This window comes from Chaetodon auriga, chromosome 3 (assembly GCF_051107435.1).
Source record: "Chaetodon auriga isolate fChaAug3 chromosome 3, fChaAug3.hap1, whole genome shotgun sequence".
Taxonomy (NCBI): Eukaryota; Metazoa; Chordata; class Actinopteri; order Chaetodontiformes; family Chaetodontidae; genus Chaetodon; species Chaetodon auriga.
In genome coordinates, this window is record NC_135076.1 from 19,830,505 (window position 1) to 19,852,731 (window position 22,227).

At 43.8% G+C, this 22,227-nt stretch overlaps 5 protein-coding genes across 8 annotated transcripts; 1 reads left to right on the top strand and 4 right to left on the bottom strand.

Annotated features, from left to right (window-relative positions):
• Positions 1-54: 54 nt before the first annotated feature.
• safb (scaffold attachment factor B) lies at positions 55-8,001 on the bottom strand. Of its 4 annotated transcripts, none has more exons than XM_076726028.1 (21): positions 7,704-8,001; positions 7,282-7,372; positions 6,868-6,932; positions 6,520-6,720; positions 6,367-6,426; positions 6,230-6,269; positions 4,993-5,386; positions 4,586-4,629; positions 4,391-4,500; positions 4,117-4,266; positions 3,547-3,635; positions 3,205-3,254; positions 3,010-3,089; positions 2,735-2,877; positions 2,472-2,583; positions 2,101-2,297; positions 1,817-1,994; positions 1,486-1,568; positions 1,312-1,370; positions 1,122-1,176; positions 55-1,028 (listed from the first exon to the last, which is right to left on the bottom strand). In XM_076726028.1, the coding sequence occupies exons 1-21, from the start codon at positions 7,854-7,856 to the stop codon at positions 911-913; spliced, it is 2,472 nt and encodes an 823-aa protein (XP_076582143.1). In that variant the 5' UTR covers positions 7,857-8,001; the 3' UTR covers positions 55-910. The 4 variants fall into 4 exon arrangements, with proteins under 4 accessions (XP_076582143.1, XP_076582142.1, XP_076582141.1 ...); XM_076726027.1 differs by having other exon boundaries at positions 55-1,031; XM_076726026.1 differs by having other exon boundaries at positions 4,993-5,419.
• Positions 8,002-8,158: 157 nt separating this feature from the next.
• Positions 8,159-15,461, bottom strand: malt2 (MALT paracaspase 2). The gene is made up of 17 exons (XM_076726343.1): positions 15,261-15,461; positions 14,711-14,864; positions 14,330-14,496; positions 13,761-13,891; positions 13,451-13,595; positions 13,176-13,363; positions 12,556-12,652; positions 12,252-12,302; positions 11,827-11,919; positions 11,511-11,714; positions 11,114-11,291; positions 10,931-11,005; positions 10,661-10,788; positions 9,761-9,910; positions 9,463-9,620; positions 9,153-9,290; positions 8,159-8,883 (listed from the first exon to the last, which is right to left on the bottom strand). The coding sequence occupies exons 1-17, from the start codon at positions 15,277-15,279 to the stop codon at positions 8,461-8,463; spliced, it is 2,499 nt and encodes an 832-aa protein (XP_076582458.1). The 5' UTR covers positions 15,280-15,461; the 3' UTR covers positions 8,159-8,460.
• Positions 15,462-15,569: 108 nt separating this feature from the next.
• Positions 15,570-17,327, bottom strand: mrpl54 (mitochondrial ribosomal protein L54). Its single transcript, XM_076726410.1, has 3 exons — positions 17,128-17,327; positions 16,446-16,602; positions 15,570-16,342 (listed from the first exon to the last, which is right to left on the bottom strand). The coding sequence occupies exons 1-3, from the start codon at positions 17,252-17,254 to the stop codon at positions 16,210-16,212; spliced, it is 417 nt and encodes a 138-aa protein (XP_076582525.1). The 5' UTR covers positions 17,255-17,327; the 3' UTR covers positions 15,570-16,209.
• Positions 17,328-17,471: 144 nt separating this feature from the next.
• On the top strand, positions 17,472-19,879 carry fam32a (family with sequence similarity 32 member A). The gene is made up of 4 exons (XM_076726871.1): positions 17,472-17,602; positions 18,178-18,325; positions 19,433-19,486; positions 19,632-19,879. Exons 1-4 carry the CDS (start codon positions 17,529-17,531, stop codon positions 19,698-19,700), a joined length of 345 nt encoding a protein of 114 aa, XP_076582986.1. The 5' UTR covers positions 17,472-17,528; the 3' UTR covers positions 19,701-19,879.
• A 116-nt stretch (positions 19,880-19,995) lies between these two features.
• Positions 19,996-22,122, bottom strand: fh (fumarate hydratase). Its single transcript, XM_076726870.1, has one exon. The coding sequence runs from the start codon at positions 22,057-22,059 to the stop codon at positions 20,560-20,562; it is 1,500 nt and encodes a 499-aa protein (XP_076582985.1). The 5' UTR covers positions 22,060-22,122; the 3' UTR covers positions 19,996-20,559.
• Positions 22,123-22,227: the final 105 nt, after the last annotated feature.

Below are 22,227 nucleotides of genomic sequence, written 5' to 3' on the forward strand. Positions count from 1 at the left end.
TGTAATAGGCCATTTAAATGGAGACAGGGAGTGTGTTTCCATATCAACACTGCAAAAAGATGAAAAATATTTTATTGGAGGCAATTTCACCCTGTGAATTTTACACTGCCACTGAACTGAGCATGGTGACTGAACAACCCCGTCAGCAGAAGGACAGGAAAACAAAATATGACATTCATGCAAAAAAAAACACAAACAAATCTGATTTACATGAAACGTATGCTGAAACATTACATTTACATTAAATTTTAGATTTTATCATGAACACATACACACTTCAAGGGCTTCTTTTAGCATTATCCAACAATCACACAAATCAAATACTATATAAAAAAAAAAAAGCACAGACTGAAATATTTAAAAAAAACATGTATAGTATGGTGTGCGACATGTAGTTTAAAAACCGTTTCATCAGCAGCATAACTTCACCAACCACCTGTCTTATAAAAAGAATAATGTCAAACAGGAGCCTCGGGAGCACATTAACTGCAATGAAGGCTCATTTAATGAGAATGGAAAACTCAGAAAAGGCTTCAGACACAAACTGGGGTACAGAGAGAAGACTGGTGAGGTTAGGTCCATCCGCCCAAGGTGGCTATAAAACATGTGAATTTACAACACGGAGCTCTAATGTGACTCTCCACCACAGGCCAACGTGTTCTTGCAAGCAGACAGTTGTGTTATAGAAACAAAGTAGGAGGCAGTGGATCACTACCATCACACACACTCAGCGGGAAAATAAAAATAATTAGGAAGCCAACAGAAAAATAAAGATCTACATCAAAAATGGATTGGAATTGTGTCAAAAAAGGATTCCCGATCTAAAAACATGTACAAAACCAAGGTGGTCACATCCTTCATGATATGACGTCCTGAAACGGTCCCACTATTGTCCTCAGACAGACAGATGTCAGTAGCGTCGACCAAAGGCTCCACCCTGCAGCCCGCTGCCCTGCATCAGCTGGTTCTGTCTGTTGAGAGCTCCAGAGAGGGACTGAGACGTTCCTGTGTTCATGTAGCCTCCACGGCTGCTGATGAAACACACACAAACACACATCAATAACTGCTCTGGTTGCTCAAAAACAACCTTTAATCTGTCTGACGTTCACTCCGATACTCACCCTGCCATTCCTCCACGTGCCATGTGGCTCTGGCCCGGGATGGCACCGTCTCTACCTGGAGCAAAAAAAAAAAGCTAAATATTAGACACACAGACCAAGACGACAGTTGTTAAAGCTCTGTATTAAAAAAAAGCTCCATACTGCCATTAAGTAGGAATGCAACCACACATTAAAGGATGGGTATGCCTACTTTGCCAAGTTCTGTCTCCATCCATCTTCCGGTTGGAGTCCCAGTCTCGATTCCCTTCCCTAAAAAGACAAACAAAACATTTTTTTTACAGGCTTTTCCTTCAGTGAAAACGTCAGCACTGGACTCTGTTTAGGTTTTCATATGGCTTGAACTTAAGCTCAGGTTGGTGCACACCTGGGGTTGATGCGCTTGTCATAGCCTCCGCTCCAGGAGTCTCGGCCGTCTCTGCCGTGTCTGTCCTGCCTGTCTGAAAAGTGCTGCGAGGAGAGACACAAGACAGTTAAAGTCTCTCACAACAAGGTGCAGTAAAACACATGGATGTTTCACCGTTGCCGTACCATAAAAGGTATATTTTAACTTAAAGACTCGTTAAAGGTGAGGCGCTTGTTAAAAAGTGCATGTGATACATCTCGACTGTAGTGAGATCCAGGATTCTGAATCGCTGTAATGTAACAGCAGCTGTAGCAGCGGAGATTAAAACACATCAACTGTTGTGGCCCCTTACCTGACCGTCTCTGTCTGCACCGATGCCACGAGTGTTGTCACGCCTGTCCATCATCATGTCGTCCTGGTACCGGCCCCGGTCCCTGTGGTCAAAGTCTTGATAACGTTCCTGGCGAGAAAAGTCTGAACGCCCGTAACGGTCATCCATGGCCATGCGTTTATCGGGCCAGTCTTCTTTCCTAATGAAGGAACAGGCAACAACATGAGGAATGGAGCTCGTCCACCGAATACTGTCATACTGTGTGTTCTGGTCAGCATCACCACATTATATCTGTCATTCTTTACCTGCCATCCATGTCATAAGGCCTCTTAACGGGGCGTCGCTCCTGTTCAAAACGCAACTGCTCCTGCTGCCGCCGCAGCTCCTCGCGCTCCCTGAGGATCCGTTCCTGCTCGCGCCGCCTCTCATACTCAATACGTAGCCTTTCCCGCTCCAAGAACTGACGCTCCATACGGTCTGCATCGAGGCGCTGCTTCTCAGCCTGCGAATCATGCCGTTCATGGGTTTTTAGTAAGGTTATGAACTCTTGATTGGATTGAGGCTGACTGATGGCGAACTGAGATATGCAACAGAGAAAATAAAATGCAGGAACAGTGACAGAAATGCACTGAGACAGCGAGAAACCCCTTGTTAGAAATAAGTCATGTGACAGTACCTCCAGCCAGTGTCTCTTCCGGATCAAGTGTTTCCTCTCCTCTCTCTCCCGGAACAGACGGATTCGCTCGCGCTCACGGTCCGGACGGTTGTCACGATCGCGGTCCCGGTCACTGCAAGAAGATGGCACAGATCAATCTCTCAGCACTACATGCTCTGTTCTAAAGGACAAGTGTAAACACAGCTTAATAACATCGATCAACACAGATCTGTATTCATACACAGCCTTGTCAAAGCGTTCAGACTGCTGTTTGTGATCCTTACGTGTATCTGCGTCTCTCCACCTCTCTGATCTCCCTCTCTCTTTGTCTCTGCCTCTCCCGCTCTCTCTGCTCTTTGATCTGGTCAAACGACAGGATGTCTTTCTTCTCCTTACTGGGTGACTTGCGGTCCCGACTCTTTGAGCTCTAAAGACAGGAACAAAATAGTAGAAGAAAAGTTAGGTAAGTGTATTGTATTGTATGTAAATTACACAGTAATAGGAAAGATAGCAGGTAGTGGTAATTGCTCATGTTGTTACAGGGCAAATGTTTGCTTACTCGTTCCTTGCTTTTGGTTTTGACGCTGATGACAGGCTCTCCTTTGGACTTGTCCATAACTACAGTCCTCTCATTTCGCCCTATCAAACAAACACGAATGATATAGTCAAGAAAGTAAGAACACGTTTAGAGAAGTGGCGTTTTATCAGCGTTTACTTGATTCATACAAAGCGGAAATCATCCCACATGTCTCACCTTTGCCATCTTTTCCTTCTCCCTCAGACTTCTCATCCTTTCCATCAGATCTACAGGAAAAAACAACAATGTGAGCTCTATCAGAACCATGTCCACCATCATTTTAACAACAGTTCAACAACTGCTTTACTTTTCTCCGATTCAGCTGATAGCTTATCTGCTCTTGAGCAACACAGGTCAGGAGCTCCAGCTGCTGTGGTTATAGTTTACAACTGGAGCATGGCATACTAGAAAAGTATGCACCCGGGATATTTAAAAGCACACTGGACCAAAACACGAAGCCGGAGGGGAGCTTAGTAAGAGGATTTACTCAAACATGCGACAGCTTGTAAGTGGTCTTACTTTGAGTCGGATGAGTGTCTCCTGTCACCGCCAGACTTCTTGGCGTCATTCTTGTCTGCTGGCTTCTTCCCCGTAGGCTCATTTTTAGCCTGCAGTAATTAAACAGGAATTTATTTATTCACAAAAGCTGACTCAAAAGATTAAATTCCACATTGATCATACCATACAATGAAAATACACACGAACACTCAACAGAAGTTATTTCTGGCCCAAAAGACATTCTAATCTTTAACAAAATATTATCTTCTCTCCTCGTAAGTACGGACTTCACATTAGACTTGAAGCGTGAAATTTACCAGCACCGACATGTTCTGTAAAAGCTTTGCTTGGTGCTTCATGCAGTCTTATCTTAATGTCTTGGTGTCTGTTCTGCCTTACGGAAACACGTGAGCTTTCATAAAGATTATGAATAGACTTGTGGGTCTATATTTAGGTTTGCATGTCAAGTTTAATTAGAATCGTGTCCATCAGGTTAGCAAAACCTTAAAATTCAAACGCTAACATTCACTCAGATCCATTAGATCTCTACCCGAGTGGGACCCTGATCGTTGGAGAACCTCTGGCACTCACCCGCTCCACAGAGATCATCCTGCCATGCAGCTCGGTCCTGTGAAGGTGGCTGATGCACTTGGTGGCCTCCTCTGAGGAAGACATGGTGACAAAACCATAGCAGCGGGCGCCGGGGCTCTTGGCGTTGGTTACAACTTTAGCGCCAACAACCTGCAGGAAATGGACAGATACAGAAGGGGAAGCAGGACAGAGAGGTAGAGATTATCTACGATCCTCACTTTAACATCAAATAGAAACGATGTGCAGACTGTAGGGCTGGTTTGCTCAGACTAACCTTGCCATATTTGCTGAAGAGAGTCTTCAGATCAGTCGCTCTGGTTGTAGAGGAGAGGCCACTGACCCACAGGTTCCTGCTATTGCCTGCTGCAGCACCGCTTCCGGCAGCTAAACACGAATACACGATAAATCAATGAGCATGTATCCACTGAATATGAAGGATCAGAAGCGGGAAAAAACTTCATTCTCTCACCCTTTTCATCTTTTGCCTCGGTCTTGCCATCTTTTTCCTCAGAGCTAGAGACAAAGAAAACAAGCCATAAATACACAGCAATGTGGACACCTGGGTCTCTCCTCACACAGATGTACACATTTATGTGTTTTATGGTAGAATACATAACCGACAGTGATCAGCCCATCATGTACCATTGTGCAGTGATTAAACAGTGAATAAATGGAACTATACCCGATGCCAATCCCATAACATTACTTGTTAATGGGTCGTAAAGTGGATACGTGAGTGTAAGGCATGACAAATGAAAACGGACAAATGCACAGAACGATTTTACCTCCAAAAGAGCATCCAAATTTTGCTAGCACAAAGGAGCCAATGCAACAGAGATAGCCATTTTGGTTTCTAGTAGACAGAAAGCAACAAACCTCTTGTTCTGATCATCGCCCTCTACAGAAGAGGACTCTTTCGCTGTGGAGGCGGAATCCGCAGCAGCGTTCTCTTCTGTCTTCTCATCATCCTCACCCTTCTTAGACCCCATTTCTGAATCAACAGTTTCACCCACAGCGCCCTGTTCGCTTACACTAACATCCTGCGAGCTTTTGTTTTCAGCGTCCAATGTCTCTTCTGGGACATTCTGTGTGTCCCCAACCTCTTTGGTGTCAGTCTCCACAACATCCCTGTCGCTGTCCACATCTCCAGAGGCGGCCTGGTTGGGCTTGGCACCAGTGTCGGACACATTTTCTTCCCCTCCGGCGGTGGCGGCTTGCTCTTCTTCAGGGTTCGTCTCGTGGCCCTGGTGTTGATCTTCAATAAGTGGCTCTGATAAACAAGACCCGGCTACTTTGTCATTTTCTACGGATTTAACAGGAATAGAATGGCACAGAGTTTAATCACTTCTGAAACACAGCAATGGTTAACGAGGAACTGGCAAGGCCTGGATTAGGAACGTCATGACCACTGGCCTGTGACCTTAGAACTACGTATTAAACGATGAAGTAGACCCTAACGAGAGACTGGAAAAGAACCCAAAGGCTGGAGGGCAACCAAACAACTAGTGCGACTAACACTTTGGCTCATTTCTCAAGCTGAACCACTTCAATCTGTTCACCTGATCCAAGGCAGACAAAGAGTTCATTGTTGAAGAGAGCCACAAGATCAGCAGTGCAGCAGCAGATTCTCGCTGCAGTCCCATCTTCTTTCAGCCTTTGACTTTGCCAGTGTCCGTTCGTGATATACCAGAACTTCAGCTCAAGTCCAGCAATTTCATGTCCAGCTGATATCGGAGTCAGTGTCCTTAAAAATTCGCAACAGTTGATGAGTCTTGATGAATCTTCTTTGTCTTGATCTTCACGTGGCGACCTAAAAACACTGCAATCACCAGCAACAGCTCACACCTCCCTCACCTTGACATTTAATTGCTGTCAGTGTGCATCAAATTGTTAACCACTGCTGGCTTACTGATGCAAGAATGTAACTTGCTGCTCAGTCAATATTTACCACTGAAATTATGAATTATGGTTAACCAAATTTCAACACGAAGCCAGCAATTCCCTTTGGGCTTCCAGTCTCTCTTCCTGGTTGAAGCTAAACAAGTGTTTGCATTCCAAGCTCAACACTGTAAAAAGATGCCTCCACCTTTTTATAGACCATTTGCTACAGTACCTGTTTCTTCTTTCACGTCATCTGCGTTTGGATCCTGAGCCTAAAAGAAAAGAATGACATCTCAGTGAATGTGACTGTTTGTGATGGGAAGTGTCACAAGCTTTATACACATGAAAAATATCTGTGAGAGAACATACCATATTGATCGATGAGCATGTCATATATTCATCCCTCTCTGACATCTCAGACTCATCCATCTGTTAAAATGGAAACAAATGCAGTCATTGAAAAGTGCCTATTAGAAACACAAGATCAAAATTAGTAGACAAGTTCACAGTGTAGTCTCTCACCTCTGGATCTCTTCCTTCATCTTCTGAAGCCCTGTCGTCATGATCTTCATTCAGCAATGCGTCTTCATCAGAGTGAAAATTCTCTGCTTCTTCCTCATAATCCTCAGCTGGTATTCCATTGTCATTCTCCGTCTCATCCAGAATGTTCATGTCGAGGATGTCCATCTCTTGCATGTTCTCGTGCTCATCCTGAATCTCCTCCTGATAAATAAACAGACAAATTTAGCTAAAATTCAAGAGCAATGTCCAGAGACTAACAACTTCTCAGTCGTTAAGGAGGGCTTCTTCCACAAACGCATCATGCTCCAGCAGTGCTTAAATGTGTGAAAAGAAGTTCAGCAGACTCACAGGGCCATCGTGGGAATCCTCCTCGACAGTGTTGTCCTCCGGTTCATCATTCTCTTGCCTTGTATCTGGAGACAATTTACATCAGGTTAGAAAATCTCCTCATTTGGGTGTCTCACAGATCTCAAAGAAAACTGTTGCATGCCAGATTTTACAAGAGGTGGACAATCTAAATGCAACCCAAAAGAAATTCTGTGACTGTCACAGAGGTGCTTTTCAACACTTCTGCTGGCACATCAAAATAGACCTTTTGGCCATATTTAGGTTACACATGCATGAAGTGGGTATCCACCAAGCTGCCTAAGTCTAATATAACAGCAGTGAAACACATTTTATTTTTTTTGTGTTTCCAGAAACGACTGGTGCAGCCCGTGTGTCCGTACAATCACTTCTGGAGTAAGATCACTCAAACTTTACCTCTTGCAGTCCGTTTAGGTGTAGATTTCTTTGGGGCCGATTCTGGAGTGACAATAATCTCATCAGGATTCCCACCCTCTTCCTCGATTGCCTGTTTTGGGAAGATTTGACAAAAAACACAAACGCTTTACTAGACTGTACATCAGGAGATTAAAACTAAATTAACGTCAATGGTGTGAAAAGCCACGAAAATGACAGCGCTTAACGCTAACGTTAGCTGTTTGACGCAAACGTCCATCAGGCTAACGCTAGCATACCGTTCAGGTCAATGGGCCTCGTAAGCTAACATAGCATTAACATTTTAGCCTGTCGGCATTGTAGAGTGCACTCACAAAGCAAAGAAAATACAGGCCCCTGTTGCTAGTCCTGGCATTAACCTAATTAAAAGCCTAGTTGCTTAACAAGTGCGCAGTTAAAAATACCTTTTTCAGACGCTCCGACAGCACGCTCTTCACGCCTGTGGTGTCCAGGTTGCGTTTCTTCAGCTCGGCCTTCAGATCGATAACTCTCAGCTCCGACAATTTACGGACCTCCGCGCCCTCCGGGAGCTCCACGTCTGCTGATGGGTTAGCCATCGTTTTGTCTGTGAAAGTATCCCTTCAGCTTGAAACAATCCTTTCGTGCACTTTATTTACCAAAGCTATACCACGAATGTATGCAGCTGGCTAGCAGCAATAGTGCAAAATGGAGGCCGCGGTGAGCCCGGCTGACGTCAGGCGCATGCGCAGTGGAGTTGTAGTGCAGGGACGAGCGAAGAAGTCGCGCTCATTTGTAAACATTAATCAAATGTATTTAAAAAAGTATATGCAGTGTTAACACAAGCAAAGCAAGAAACATGGACGTGTTTCCAAAAATCTATAAAAACCTGAAGGCATTCAACAGTTGTACCATTCATCTTAAGAGGCTGTTTATTTCTTCACACAGTTCACACATATCGAACTCGATCTGCACTGTGATAACCTTTCCCATGCATTATAATGAATCATATTCTTATAAAAACGTATCTAAAACATTACAAGAACTTAATACATAGTTAAGACGAAGATAATAGCTCGATGAACCACACACAATGAAATGAGTCCTGCCCCAGATTTACTGAAACTGCAAGTTACAGTCCCCACTTTTTGTTTACATGTATTTCATCAATGTGTAATGGTCAAATCACAGGCTTCATAATGCTTAGAATGAATGAAAATTGTACATGTCACTAAATTTGTAGTTTGTGTCATTTACTTGACTGTGGGGCAAGCTTTTGCTGGCAACAAGATGCCGAGGGGGCTCACATAACTCAGGACTGATAGTCTCCTCTGGTATATTGGGAGTTCTGGATGAGGTAAGAGAGTCGGTGATGGATGTTTCTCTGCCAGTTTGTGCATAATATGACCATTCGCTTGAGGCTGAACCAACAGAGGCAAAGGTCTCAGCAAGGGAAGAGTCCAGGCTGAAGGATGTGGAGGCAGAGCAGGCGTGAGACGGTCGTGGTTCATGCAGGTTGAGTTTGGAGACCAGTGGTTTACCAACTGTCACTGTTTGCCGTTCCTGTACTTCTTCATCCATGTTGGAATAGGTGTAATGAAGGCAGGCGGTGAAGGTGAGCTCCCTCTGTAAGGACAGTGAAGAGCAAAATGTGCTTTTTAGCTTTAGAGAAAAATGTTATGAGGTTTCTCTGCTCTGAGTTATGACCTCTCTTATTGCGGACTTAATTACATCTTCTTCAACATAAATCTTGACTAAAATACTTAAAATGGTCGAGTACGCTTATTCTTGACTGTGCAAAATGCTAGTAATTTGTCTCCAGAGGGCACATTAACATGACAGTCCAAGGATAGAAATAGGACAGCTGATTATAAAAACAATGACAAGTGTCTGACCCTGAGTCTCTGCAGGCCTTGGATGCGCGTGTAGAGACTGGGGACGTCCGGTGAAGGAAGATTTTCTTCGATCAATAATAAACCACCAGCTTCCAGCAGAGTCTCCTGGTTACTCTTCTTCAGATCAATATCCACATCCTGCCAAAGGAACACAGAATACAATGTAGAAGTATCCACTATAATAAATTAATTACCACTTAAAATATAGCACATTGTGAAACACTAAAGGATTCCAGATCACAAGCACAATGAGTCATCACGGGCCAGAATGAATGTTTCAAATCTTCATACATAATATCAGCTAACAAACCTCTGGGAAGTCAGTGAGCTGAGCACAGCAGGAGACAATTTCTGTGGGCTTCTCAAGTATCCGAGTGTAGATGACCATGATGTTGGAGAACTCTGCCGCAAAGCCAAGCTGAACCTTCACTCCACAGTCAAACTGCAGGCAAAGGCTTGTTGGTAAAACTGTGAAGAAAGACATTTGAATTAAGTCCACATTAAGGCAAAAATGTTTTGATTTCAAAGTCAAATAAAGTAATCCACATATATGCAACACAAAACTTGCAGTATTGAACTATTGAAGCTAATGTTTGTGAAAAGAATACCATGAGCAACAGCCCACTGCAGGTTCCGGGCTGAGTGGGACGCAGAACAGTCAGAGGTCTGTATCTGATCGGTGAGGGAACGTCGTTCAGACAGATTACTGCGCAGCTCCAGAGCCTGCCGCCCTCGTGTGATCTCACAACGACCCATGTCTGGTAAATAGATTTAAACATACAGTATGCATTAATCAGGGTTAAACATCTGGCTAGGACCCATAGAGGTATGTTCCATCGCCTGTTAACGCTGTAACACGACTGAGAGTCTCAACATGTTCAAACACAGTGACATCAGGAGTACATTCAGACTGAAAACATTTTTACAATGGTTTGAAGCATTTCTCTGGTTAAAGAAAGAGTGTTAAAGAAGAAAGTGTCTCCAGAGCATTCAGAAAAAAGATGGACACAGCAGCAACCAGTACCATTACAGACATTTACCACAGCAGACGTCACAGCAGGAAAAGCACAGGTGGAACTAATAGCAGTAATGATGTTCCATTCCAGGTGTGTCAGTAATCCGACTCAATGAGCCAACATGCACAGCACCAGAGCCCTGCAACTTCAAGAGTGAAACATTTCAAACAAAGAAAAACACCACAGTGTTTGGTTGTCGAAAAAGTTTTAAGCAGATCATTAACAGATACTGCAGCAGATGCAGAAGTTATCAGACACACGTGCAATAATCTGAATACAATCAAGCAAGCATGCATGCAACATAAAGGGCTGGAGGAAAGTTCACATACAGGAGCTACTTCAGTTACACGGGAACATCACAAACATGAAAACGTCAGGTGAAACCATGCCTTCCATGCAGCTTAGCTTGCTGCTTACTGCATGTCCCTTTGGTAAAAGTCTATTGTAAGCATAAATCAGAGATCTCGTACTTCACATGTGTGCTCTACATACCTTCTGCCACTCTGTCTAGCATGACTGTGACCTTCTCATCTTCACAAACTCGCCGTTTGAGGAAGCTTATGAAGATGCCATTTGACACGTCCTCTCTCTTCACTTCATACGCCTCTGCGTCTACGCATCTAAACACAACAAGCTACACGTGAGTGACACTGAGGCAGCTTACTTCAGATGTATATTCTGTCGTCTCCGAGAGTGGATGAAGAGCCGATGAATTAAGGCAGCACAGTTTGAAAGTGAGGCGTGGGAGAACCTGAAACTTACGTGGCATATCCAAACACTATATTTGCTGTCACTTTGAGCAGTCCTGGTTGTACAATGACATCATCATTTGGGTTTCTAAAAACAGAAATCATTAGAAGCACGAATATGTACAGCAGATGATCCAACCTGGACGTGACATAAAAACGTCGGTGCAGCTATTTATCATTTCAAAAGCATTTGCACCTTTTACGACACATATCCAGCAGGAACACGTTAAGTCCAGTCTCTTTCTCCTGCATCCTGGTCAGGATATTCTGCACACACAAACAGTGCTCTGATGTGTAGGAGGCTGGCGCATCGATGGGAACCATGAAACTGTTGCCATAATTCTCATAACCATGGCCAGCAAAGTACAGCAAGCCTGTGGAAGGAAGCGCAAAGAAGGGGTCCATTAGCATGGTATCAAAAGCACATAAAAACTGTCAAACACTGAAGTGGCCACAGATGCTCGGTCAGCCCTAATATCTTATTTTGCTAAAAAAGAAAAAAAAAAAAAGTTTCTTGTCGAAAAATCCTTTTGAATGTAGCAGAGCAGTCCATAGAATGAAAAAAGTTTTGAACATATTGTCCATAGACCAACCATAGACTCCCTTATCAAGCAGCAACAGGAACTCTGTGACGGCGCTGTGCATCTCCTGCCAGTTGAGGTCGAGCAGGGAAACCACCTTGAAGTCCATTTGTCTGAGGAGGTTGGTCAGCTCGTGGACGTCGGCAATGGGAGCAGAGAGCTGAGTGTGATGGAGGTAGTTCATGTTGCCAATCAGGAGAGCCACTTTGTCTATTGCTGAGGAGGGAAGATAAGGCACCATGAAAGAACCACTGACCGAACATTACAGTGTTTATTATGATCTGCTGGGCTGTACTGTGTCTGCAGTATTTGTTTGGGGAAAACTCACCATAGAAGTGCTTGGCTGAGGAGGGCGGATTGGCCATCTGTTGTAGCGGATGTCTTCCTGGTCCGCACGTTGACCTGTGGACTTCCTGTGAATCTGTCAACAGCAATATGAAAAGATGAAAACAAAATTAATAATCCTGTGCGCAGACAGTTTGTTTAACACCTCATTTTCACACATATTGTACACATTGCTTTCTGTTAGTGCACAGTTTGGAGATTTCAACACACACAACCTCCCAACAGCAGCAGCAGATTTAGCTGCTTTCAAAAGTTGGCTTTACTTTACATGACGTGCTCTCAATGATGTACATACAAAAAACAGGAAATAAGGTGAGATGTAATGATGCAGAAAGGGACAAAGGAACTAAAGTTCTACTCTAGTTCCTCTATTCCCTCCTGAATATTCTATCAGAATACAAAGAATACCTGGACCACGATCAACTTCTACCCAGGAGGCGTCAGTGATGGAACTGGGGCCTGTATAAAAGCACAAAACAGGAAGCTATTCACCGCACGGTACGGCACTTTAGCTCAAGTGTTATACTAAGCCTATACAGCAAATGCGCAATGTAAGAATTAATGCTGGTCATAATATTGGAAATAAAACAGGAAAGTCATAATATTCACTGAATTATCATGAGCATTTTAACTTGTAAAGACCTATGTTGATCTTTCTCATCTATAATTTTACATTCTGTGTATAGAAATAAGGAATGTGCCTGGGTCTCACCAATAGTGACTGTTGCTGTGTCAGTCCACGCCTCGTGGTACAAATTGAACACCTTGCATCTGTACTGTCCTCTGTGTGCTGTGGTCACACATGGGATCTACAGGGAACACAAGAATACACAACTACACACTGCATACTGACATGGAGAGCAAATGGGTTAAGATTAGCTGTTAGCTGTATTATGATTGAGAGTCTTGACATTGCCTTACACATCTCCTTTCATATGACAATGTACAGTACAAACACTTCATTGTAACATTTGGAGAATTTGAATCCTTGTCAAACTCTTCATCTGATGACCCGCAAACCAAATTATGGGTTCTGACTGCAGCATTTTGCTACCCTACCCTTCATCTTTACACTCACCCACATTTCAAAACTGTTTTATTAGGATTTAATCTGTCTGTCTGTCTGTCTGTCAAGTGACAGATAGGGCCTGTCTCAGAAGAGCTCAAGCTAAACAAATCCCCTTTTAAATGTAAAACAGACTTGGTTTTATGTGGCAAACTTCAATGTTTGTTTATGATGAGAGCATGGTAGTTTTATATTTGTTGCACTGGTTCAAAACCTTATTCTAAGTTACCTGTTGAAAACAGCAGGTAAGCACTGAATACGCTTACCTCGAGCGAACGTGTCTTGTGTTGTCTCATGGGCACCATGTTGTGGTACCACTCGTACTGGGCAGGAGGGTTGGCCTCTGCGTTGCACTCCAGGATCAGGATGTTGCCCTCAGACACTGTGCGGGACTGAGGCTGATGGGTGACAAGCAGCCCACTCACTGAGCCTGCAAACTGACTGCTGCCGCTGCCTGACATGACAAGATTTACTCAGACATTACATTACATGCCATGAGATGAAAGAAAACAAACAAAGGGGAGAGAAGGGCATTAGGTACCTGCAGAGTGGACGAAGCGAACATGAGCCCACTGGGAGAAGACGCAGTTTTCTCCATGGTTGACCCTGCAGATGTAGTGACCCTGGTGGACTGGCGCTAAAGGACACAGAACCAGCTCTGGCGTACTGCCTGTCTCATTAAAAACCTTAAAGAAATAATCAAACAATAAACAATTTGTAACTGACATTTGATAATAACTATCTATGGAGCAAATTGTAGGTCTCATGACCATCACAACATTAACATTAAGATGAAGAGGTAACACTTTTCTCGCCTTTATAGTTACATATTCCTAAGATGTTGGACTGACCTCCTCTTTGCCTCTGAACCACTGGTAGCTCAGTCCAGGAGGACCAGAGGCTCTGCAGGTCAGTAGCACCATGTCCCCCGCTGTGGCCTGCTGGGACTGTGGCTGCACTGTGATCCGGATCAGCTCTGCCACTACCACCCACCCCCACCCACACACACACACACACACACATACAGGCACACAACATAATTAATGCTTCGAATTTCTTTAACAGACACGAACTTGTGAACGTTGTTATATCTACAGACAGAGTTTCGAAATGAAAGAACCTGGGCATTTGCATAATATGTGATCTATGACACTTTCATATGCACCCTGTGTTTAATGTGGGATTATAAGAAAACATTTGGTACTAGCACCAAATTTCTACAGACAAATACCAATACATGCATCTTCAGGTAAGCAGATATCTCTAATAAATCATAGCAATGCGACAGGTGTGAAGTAAAGTATAAGGTAAAGCCCTGCTCGGACAAAAACCCAAGTTTATCTCAGCTGGATACTTATAGATAAAGAGCTATTTCCTTAAAAACACTTCCAGGCATTTGCATATGTCACTTCTGCCTTACCTGCGGTGGTGAGGTACTGCACAGCTTCCTGGTGGTCCATCTTCCTCAGGCAGTGGAGCAGGAAGTCCAGCGAGCAGGAACGATCAGCTAGCCGAGCCAGGAGGGTGCGTCCTGGGCTGCCTGCAGCGTCCATCACCTGGAGTGAGAAGCTGGTCAGCTCACCCTCACTGGGGGGGGGGGGGGGAGTTCAATGGAGGGGCGTCAGACAGAGGTCAGACAGAGGTCAGGCAGAGAGGGTTGAAGGAAAGTACAGTGTTAGTTTGTCAGACACGTCAATCCCTGTGATACAATATGAAGGGTAATGTTCAAATGAGGTGTGCTGGTCATGAAAAGGGTGCTTGAATATGGTTATATTCATGCGCTGCCTTCAGGGTCTCTCACCTGCAGCGGAATTTCGGTTGCTCAGACACGGCGCAGGCCAGCTGCCTCCATCCGCAGGTCGTGTTATCCAGCATCTTCGACAGCTTACTCAGGACGTCTTCACTCAGAGTGCCAACGCTCATTTTCCACTCCTCCACCCTCTTATGTGTCACCACTGACAAAAAAGGGACACTAAGCTTAAACTTCACGCGCTTCGATCCGTCCCCGAAAGTCACATTTAATCAGCAACTGCACCACGCAGCAGTGAATGCACGATGACTCCCTGAGGATGTGACCGGCAGTGTTGACCCACAGCAAGGGGTTTGATTCTAGGATTAAATCTCCCACTTGTTCGCCTACACTGCTGGTACGCCACAAAACTGCAGGTTTGAAACATAAACCCGGGTTTTCCCGTTGTTAACGTTAGGAGGAAACGCCGCCTGTTAGTGTACACAACACGACTACGGAGGAAACTGACCTTATAGAGGAAATAAAACAGGTAACGCCGGTACGGAAAATGAACCGACGAACACCGCGACGTCGATTAAAAACTCCAAACGCGATAACTCACCAGTTGCCGCTTCCGCCATTGACAGACTGTGGCATGAAGTCGTGAAGAAAAGTTTGGACTTAACGTTGAGTACAGACCGCTGATCAAATCCAGCTGGAGAGAAAGAGGACCGAGCGTCTTTTACAGAAAAAACAGACCCCTCGTCATTTTATACCCATCAATCTTCCATTCCTGCGTGATTTTGTTCCCCAGATGACATGCTTTTCATTTCGGTTCCTCATTTCTGCCATCTCCGGTAGCCCCGATCATTTGCATGAAGCGCTGTCATAGCAACACCACTTCTCGTTGCCTCATTAGAAAGTCATGCCACACTGATAATATGATGTTTATTAAAGCTATGAGGCATTGCTCAAGAATAAAAGGCAAAAATCTGCAGAATGTTTATGTATTCACATTTATTTCTAATGAAAAATAACAGTGAAAAAGTGATTTGTGGACCATTCTTCTTCAGGTACGGACAAAAAACCCAAAACATGAAAGCAAATATAAATTAGTTCAATGCAAAGCAGTTTCTCTGGAAGAAACACTGTTAAACTGTATGTTTTTTTTTTATATATATTTGAACATCTCCAATTTTATGACAACTAGTCATATGCCATGTGCTGAAGATGGTGTGATGCCATTGAAATCTCTTGAACAACTTCCTTTCCCAAGAGCTGGCATGACCGTTCAGTTCGCCTTTCTGAAGCTCATGATGTTCCGTTTTTGTTGAGACTTTAGAGTTGGACTAGTGTTGGGTATTTCCCCCCCTTTTTTAAAATAACCAAGTCTTGTCACCAGATGACCACTGAAAATAATAAGGTACATGATTACAAATAATAGAGTGGGTCTAATGGTGTTTCATTCAGGAAAGTGAACTCTGGCTCTGAACCGTGTCAAGTAATTCAGTCCACAGAGTCTGAAGCAACCCGCTGTACAGGAAGACGCCCTCTGTCAGTCCAGTGAAGGCCTAAAACTTCTTTCCTTTTTGCAATTTGTTGAAACGCCAAATGTTTTCCTTCCTCAGACGCTTCCAGTAGTGCCAGGTGTCAGAGTCCAGCTCCTGCAGCTTTTGGGGCTTTCCCAGGTTCAACTCGAACAACCTGCGAGAATGATAAACGGAGAGGGCAATCGGATCAGCAAAGACACATCACAATCAGCTTTATTGGCAAAGTATGTATTTATATGAAAAACACGTGCACTCACCACGCTGGATATTGCTCAGGAGGCTTCAGCTGGGGGTCTTCTCCTTGCTTGAAGATATTGACCCCTACTGCATAGGTAGTAAGTCTGACGGGGTCTTTACACACCTCTGGACCTTTCAGCTCTTCTTTCACCATGCCTTTGGCTTTTCCTTTGGCCGCTGAAAAAAGCAAGAAGAGGTATTTGCAATATCTATATCACAGTGGTGACATGTTGATTGTGATTGGGGTCATGAGTTGATTGGAAATTGAAAATGAGCCACTAATCTTTTGTTAATAATTTAATGACGTGTGCAGGCAAAGGTGGGTGGACGAAATGTGAATGATACATGCGTAATATCAAAGCAGCATTGTTTTTGTGGTGTATTGCTACACCACAACAGCAATTATCCCACATTTATTAGTCATTCTCAATCACTAACAATCAGTAAACCAGCACACATTCAATACAGAGCTGGTACGGACCATGTTCTTTATCTACAGAGACCCTACAATTCCCCCATGAGCGACCTCTTGGAAAAACTTCCTCTTAACAGGCAGAAACCTCAAGTAGAACCAGGCGCTAGGTGGGCGACCATCTGCCTCGCCCGGTTGGGAAACATATGTTTCATCACAGCTAATTTACAAACGGAATATATTGAAGTCTAAGCTGCTGAGCTGAGACGGTAGATGCTTTCTTTACTCACCAACTTTCTTAGCATATCCACATGTCTGTGTTCTGTTTAATATGTTCGTCCTGCATAGCGACGTTGACGCGTTGCTTGAGATGCACCTTGTTAATGTGACTATTCTAAATAAACCGTATCCTGACATTTTGTACTGTAGGTTACTTAAAAACGGAGTCCACCATGCTACAGTTTGACATTCATAGTTTCTTCGACTTCCGTTTTCTGCTTTATCTTTGGCTTTGTGAATATCGTCTACTGCCCTCTCTGGGCGGGAGGCCGCACTGAGACAACACGACTAACACATGCGGCGGGATTCTGGGTCGTTTCACTTCAATCCGACAGGTGGCAGCACTGCTGTGGCTGCGCCAGCGGTGATAACAACAAACCAGAAGAAGACATGAGACTTTAACTTCTCGAAAATGTCAGAGTACGCGACGGCCCAGAGGGGTGTCCTCAAATTAAAAGGTACAGGGGATATTTCAGCTGGGAAAAAGTAAGTCTTCTGGTATTTGTTAATATTTAACAGACGACGCGTTTTAATAGACTGAAATACCTAAATAGACAGCAGCAACTGATAAAAAGACGCCTCGTATTCTGGGAGGCTAGTGCTAACGTTAGCTTGTTTGCTAATAGAAGAAAGCAGTCTATTAATGACGTTTACTGAGATTATGTGAATACAGTAAAATAATATTTGGGTAAATTGTGTAAAGGTATATCGTGGAAAACCACTGAGCCCATCTGTGATTTCAACGCTGTAGTTAACATGGTGGCGTTATGGAGTGCTAAGATGTGGCTAAAACACATTAGCTAGATAGCTCAGTGTTAGCTACACTAAAACAAATACAACTGCATACACATCAAACTTATCGAATTAATTCAGAAATTCGTGATGTAAACAATTCCAAATACTTATTCTTTACATCGTTCATTGTACAATATAGACGCCTCAAAAACTTGAGTACATACTTATAGATACTAGCGCAGATGATCAATAGGACAAAGTGTAGCTCGAAAGTCTTGGACAAGTCACTGATCCACTAACTGGCCATTACGTATCTTATTTTTAAGGAAGAAGAAGAAGGATAAAGAGAGTAAGCATCGCTTGGAGCAGGTCGTGACCAGTCAAAACGACGAGGAGGAGGTGAAAACCAAGAAAGCGTATGTTGACAAAAGGACGCCGGCACAAATTGCTTTTGACAAGATGCAAGAGAAGAGGGTAAGTTATAGTTCCTCAGCATTAACGCGCTGCAAGGATTTGAGTCGTGGCTTATACAGGTTTTAGTAAGCTGCAGAAGTAAGATGCAGCAGAAGTGAACTGTTGATAAACTAGCCTGACAGCATTACAATATTATCAGCCATCATGCCACATCTGTATGAGGGTCAGTGCTTTGATACCATCCAGCAACCTTTTTGCACCAGTCGTTAGGAACACACAGAGGGGTTGGTATAAGAACAAACAACACTAAATTAAGATAACAATAATAATAATAACAATAACAATAATAATAAACCAAATTCCAAAAGACCTTTTGAAGAGGAATCTGTCCAGGCATACAGCATGACAAATGAAGGTTTGCTTCACAAAACAAATAAACACCTAACACATGTGAGTTATAGATATGAACCTATCAGCTGTTTAAACTTTACTGTTTAACCAAAATGCTGATTATATGGGATATTGTACCTCTGAGAGATACGACCAACATTGTTCAAATCAAATCTTAGAAGAGAAGAGCAATCCCAGCCTGAGATGATTGGAAAATAGACTTCATTAACTCTGTGGTGCAGTTAAATACGTTTCATTGTCTGTTACTTATTCTTCACATCATATAATGGCAATGTTTATCAGTCCATGCTCACTCAGAGGACAAAGTTCATTACTTGAAACTGTGAATATTGCAACATAATGTACACAGAGTACCATAACATGAACATAGTGTCCTCTCTTTAGGGGTCAGCTCATCAACATGTCTACTCGCCACAAACATGGGATGTTGTTGAAAAATAACACATAGTCATTATGTGTTTGAATATTTTCAGCTTCAGCAGGCAGTGGCTAGCATCTAGGCAGTTTTATCATGTGATTTATTGCTAACAGCTGAAACTTTCAAAAACCTCAGCTGCTGTCACTGACGCTCACAAATATACATGACATATATGACATGAATTTTCTTGAGTTTGCCGTGTTTGAATATTGTCATTCTTTAGTAGTATAATGATTGTAATGTGTATCTGGAAGTGTTTCCAGTGTGTGTAACTGACAGTGATAATGCATATTTTTGAGGGTTCTTTTGTAGTAAATGTTTTTTTTTTCCCCCTGAAGCAAATGGAGAGGATTTTGAACAAAGCATCAAAGACACACAAACACAGAGTGGAGGTAAGTTACGTCAGACCTGGCATATCAGCATGGTCTAACTTGTTCATTCAGACTTGTAAAACAGCACATTTACACTTTAAGTAAAGTTGAAATTATTTCAGATTCATGAACAGTGTCAGCAAAAATCTTCTCTGTTTGTTCGCAGGATTTCAATCGCCACCTGGACAACCTGACAGAACATTACGATATTCCCAAGGTCAGCTGGACCAAATAGAAGAGGAGCAAATGGTTTTTGTTGTTGTTTTGTTTTTACTGCCTCTAGAAAACTCTTGCATGTCACATTTTATTTACTAGTTTTACATATTTACAATTAAAATTTGTTCAATTGGCATTCAATTATTCATTTGTTGTAAGTTTTGGTGTATATAATAAAGGATTTGAGTGAACACACAACTTCTGTGTCTTGCATTACATTCATCCTTGACTTGATTACAAAGCACATCAGCTGATACTGCCTATTTAAAATGTGTGTACATCATAAATTATGAAGAAAAATAAATGTCAGAAACTAGAATATACTTGCTTTTTAATGAATACATATTAAATTGAACTGGAACGCTGCACAAATGGCACATAAACCAGAACACACAAGGTACAGCAGTGCATGTTGAATCAACTGGCATGGCACAGTGTGACCACATAAACTCCCCTGAAGGAACCAACTAATAGTCAAAAAGTATTTAAGACTTCAAATCCCAAAAGGAACAAGTTGGTATACACATACACACATCTTACTGTTGCAGAGCATACTTGTGATGTTGAGTAACTCCACAGGTGAGAGAGAGTGACATACATGGGTCAAGTATATTGAATATTTGAATTGTTGAATCTGATTTACTGTTTAGTTTCAGTGTAATTTCAACAGTACTGGTATGCAAAACAGTAAGAAACAGTGTCATACAACAGCACAGGATTCTCAAAATGTTTATTAAGAGACAAGAGATGTTCAGGTTTGAGAGAAAGTTTTGTCCATGCAGTTTAACCGCTTTGATGTAACTGAAAATACACTTTTCTCACAGTAGAAAATGTATTTTTTGTTCTTTGCTTTGTAGTGTTTCTTGAGTTGTCAGAGTTCACTTTGGCCCCAGCATCTCACTCGGCTTCACCCACTGGTCAAACTGCTCCTCGGTCAGATAGCCCAGCTCCACCGCCACGGCCTTCAGCGTGGAGCCTTTCTTGTGAGCCGTCTTGGCGATGGTGGCTGCTTTGTCATAACCGATGTGTGGGTTGAGCGCAGTGACCAGCATGAGAGACTCATTCATGAGCTTGTCGATCCTCTCCCTGTTGGCCTGGATGCCCAGCACGCAGTTGTTGGTGAAGGACACGGACGCGTCGCCCAGCAGCCGGGCCGAGTTCAGCACATTCTTGACCATCATGGGTTTGAAGACGTTGAGTTCAAAGTGTCCGTTGCTGCCTCCGATGGTGACTGCGACGTGGTTTCCCATTACCTGGGCTGCGACCATGGTCATGGCCTCACACTGGGTGGGGTTCACCTTGCCAGGCATGATGCTGCTTCCTGGTTCGTTCTCTGGTAAGATGAGCTCTCCCAGGCCGGAGCGGGGTCCTGACCCCAAGAAGCGGATATCGTTGGCGATCTTCATCATGCTGACAGCCACTGTGTTCAGCGCTCCACTCAGCTCTACCAGAGCATCGTGGGCTGCCAGAGCTTCAAACTTATTTGGAGCTGTCACAAATGGCAGACCTGTGAGAGAGGCCACAGTGGAAGCTACTTTCTCAGCGAAGCCAATGCGGGTGTTGAGTCCTGTTCCTACTGCTGTGCCTCCTGCCGCCAGCTCATACACCCTGGGCATGGCGGCCTTCACTCTCTCGATGCTGTACTTTACCTGCTGCACATAACCGCTGAACTCCTGTCCCAGCGAGAGGGGTACAGCATCCTGAGTATGTGTGCGTCCAATCTTGATGATGTCTTTGAAATCTTCAGCCTTGGCCGCCAGAGCGTCATGCAGAGTTTGCAGACCAGGCAGCAGGACGTGGTGGACCTCTGTGGCGGCAGCAATGTGCATGGCAGTGGGGAAGGTGTCATTGGAGCTCTGACTTTTGTTGACATGATCATTAGGGTGAACTGGATCCTTGGAGCCCAGTTTTCCTCCTAGGATCTCAATAGCTCTGTTGCTGATCACCTCATTGACGTTCATGTTGCTTTGAGTCCCAGAGCCAGTCTGCCACACCACCAGAGGGAAATGATCATCCAGTTTACCAGATGAAACCTCCTCGGCAGCCTGGATGATTGCATCTGCTATCTTCGGGTCGAGGCCGTAGTCCTTGTTAACCTCAGCAGCCGCTCTCTTCAGGATACCGAAGGCCTTGATCACTTGGATGGGCATTCTCTCACTTGGTCCACCGATTTTGAAGTTCATGGTGGATCTGACAGTCTGGGCGCCGTAGTACTTGTCAGCTGGGACCTTGAGCTCACCAAACGTGTCCCGCTCCAGCCTGTACTCCGAACTGGCCATTCTGGACGTGCAGATGAGGAGTTTCGAGTTGACGCTGAGTCTTTGTAAAGTCAGGAGGTTGCAGTTAAACTGCTGGACGCTTCTCAGAGAGCGAAACATGGCTTCTCAGTAGAGGTGAATCCGGGGGGAGGTCAATGCAGCCTTCCACATTATAATCTGTCATTGGGTGAATAGAATACTGATCGCACGCCAGCCAATGACGAGGCAAGAGAGGCGGGACTTCCGCTGGGGTTGTCGTATCGCGTGGAAATGATCAGGCTGCCTCAT